The sequence below is a fragment of the Hydra viridissima genome, unplaced genomic scaffold (assembly GCF_058129835.1).
Source record: "Hydra viridissima isolate aposymbiotic clone 2 unplaced genomic scaffold, HvirCarnegie_v1 scaffold_4, whole genome shotgun sequence".
In the NCBI taxonomy this organism is placed as follows: domain Eukaryota; kingdom Metazoa; phylum Cnidaria; class Hydrozoa; order Anthoathecata; family Hydridae; genus Hydra; species Hydra viridissima.
In genome coordinates this window covers 14,778,992-14,781,491 of record NW_028324303.1, presented here as the reverse complement: position 1 = coordinate 14,781,491, position 2,500 = coordinate 14,778,992, and the positions used below count along the sequence as shown (strand labels likewise).

At 28.1% G+C, this 2,500-nt stretch overlaps 1 protein-coding gene across 4 annotated transcripts in view; it reads right to left on the bottom strand.

Annotated features, from left to right (window-relative positions):
* LOC145183426 (uncharacterized) overlaps window positions 1–2,500 on the bottom strand; it is a 38,812-nt gene that overhangs the window by 10,414 nt on the left and 25,898 nt on the right. For all 4 annotated transcript variants that reach the window (XM_090085901.1, XM_090085903.1, XM_090085904.1 and 1 more), the window contains 4 exons: window positions 2,082–2,154; window positions 1,682–1,741; window positions 1,481–1,551; window positions 1–1,378 (listed from right to left, as the gene is read on the bottom strand). The exon at window positions 1–1,378 is cut by the window's left edge and continues 41 nt beyond it. In XM_090085901.1, the coding sequence (XP_089942027.1) occupies window positions 1–1,378; window positions 1,481–1,551; window positions 1,682–1,741; window positions 2,082–2,154 (1,582 nt within the window). The remainder of the gene's footprint in view (window positions 1,379–1,480; window positions 1,552–1,681; window positions 1,742–2,081; window positions 2,155–2,500) is intronic.

Below are 2,500 nucleotides of genomic sequence, written 5' to 3'. Positions count from 1 at the left end.
TACCAGTTCCTGGTGGACCTTGCAAAAGGATGATTCTGGGGATTACATATTCTGTTTGGCAAACAGCATGAAAAACTGTAGAAACTGCTTGAAGCTGTGCTGAATTTAATTTTACAAGCCGTTTGGATTTTTTTTTTGAGAGAAGCTTTTCCTTATAGTTATATGTTTTTGTACGAAATGGCTTTAATATGTCTGAAGCAAGCAGTGAGTTCTTGAATGCAATTAACCCAGTAATTTGCCTGAAAACAGTTGTCAATGACAAAATTTTTGTAACACTAACATGCTTATATGTTTTGCTATTAGCTAATTCACCCAACTTTACTTTCAAAATACAAGTTGATACTCGTGAATCATTTTCTAATGAATAATTTATCACAACCTTTTCAACAATACCAAAAACTTTAACAGATTGACTTTCATTATCAAATTTAAGCAAGACTAAATCCTCTTCTGCAGGACAGCATACACTAGTTCCTTTGCTTTTATACTCGCATTTCATACGGAAACTAGTTACTGTAGTTTTAGGCACATCAATCTCAATAACAGTATATATTTGAGAGGAATTTGATTTTTCATCCCATTCTTTCTTAACAAGGCTATGCGCTTCACAAAGCACTAAGCTCCAAAATGTAAGGGAATATTCATCATATGATTCAAAATTTGTACCAACGTTTTTTAAACAATTGCAAACTGGTTCCATGTGATTTTCTAACCACTCCACTTTCCAATCTAATATTGATTTATGAAAATCTGAAATTGTAAATGGTTTACTATCAAGATTTGGTAATTTTAAGGGTTTACTCTTAGTACTAATTTCCTGTTCAATTTTTTCTCTTCTTAAAGTGCTTGATCGCTGCATTAAAGTTGAACTAGATGGTTTTGGAACAGCTTTTTTAGATAACAAAGGTTCATTGAAATTCGATGAAATATCAAAACATTTGTCAACAAAATCACTCATATCTTTATCTTGGTTTTCTTCTGATTGTTTTGTTAGAAACTTATCATTTTTTGATTGTTCATCCAAATTCTTATTATGAGACTCAAAAATGTCATTTTTTGAACCTTGAGCAACTCCCGATATTAACTTGGATTCTTTTGAATCGCTTTTTTCAATAGATGTTAAGCTGATGTCATTGAAATTAGAAGTTACACAATTTTTGAATATTGCTTGATTAGATTTAGAGACACTTAAATTAGAAGTTAACTCTTCAAAAATATTCTTTTGAGACAAGGGGAGTAGTTCTTTCTGATTTTTATTCAATGAAACAGTGTCATTATGGGATTTTAAAGGTTCAAGACCTGAATCTTGAATATCAATATCAGGAGCCTCTTCTTCATCATCACTAATAAGAATAGGACTATGTGAACCAAGCATACTCTATAAATAATAAAATAGATTGCTTTCATATAAAACAAAACAAAAAACTGCATATTTTAATTTACACAGTTTTAGAGAAACTTTGATTTTTAAAAGACTTACTAATCCTATTGCATAAGGTTTTGTTGGTGAAAAATTTTCTGTATTGAGGTCCACATTGAGTTCCATAGGTCCTGAGAGACAAAATATTCAAAATTTAACTAAAATTATTTCATAAAGCTGATTATCAAAATTTTTTTCACATCTCATGAAATATATTTTTAAATGTATATTTATTTTATTAAAAAAAAAACAACCAAAAACCTGCATTATCACCATAAACATCATCAACATCATTTACAATGATTGGTTCTTCAATTGAAGCTACAAAAATTAATAATTGCTTCAAAAAGTAGATAAACCACTTTTCAGAGGAGTGAAAAGAGAAACCAAAAAAGATTAAAAATTACTTTAATGCCTTAAAAATTATTAAAAATATGGAAATGGTTGGTATGGTTGAACAAATAAGTAGATCTACATTTAAACTAATATTACTTTACTTACCCTACAACAACAAAAACAACAACAAATATATCACCAGTAAAAATAACAAATATACTATAGTATCATATAATTTTGAACAACAAAAGCCTAGTAATTTTATTGAAAAAAGCAAATGTTTGATTTACTGATTTTCATATAAAAAATTAGAATTATAGCATACCACCAGCTTCTTTAAGGAATGAATCAAAATTATCTTTTTTTATGAATGGTTCTGCTTTAATCTGTGCCAAGTACTAAACAAAAATAAAAATAAAAGATTTAGTTATAATTAAATTTATCAAGTTATAAACCAATCAGTTATCATGTTATCAACCACTGAAAAATCAAATTTGCTTTTTTAAAAGAGAGTAATAAAAACCACATACTTTTACAAAATTTCATACTTGGTCATTGTGTTTTGCTTTTAAGTTTTAAGTTTCAAAACTATTGTTATTTTAGGATAAAACAAGCCTTTAGATGGAAAAACTGGGGAAAAATTGATGAGATTTATTTTTTCTATTCAAGCCATATATGGTTATAACAATACATACATGGCTTGAGTAGAAAAGTAGAAAAGAAAGACTGTGAAGACTTTAAAAG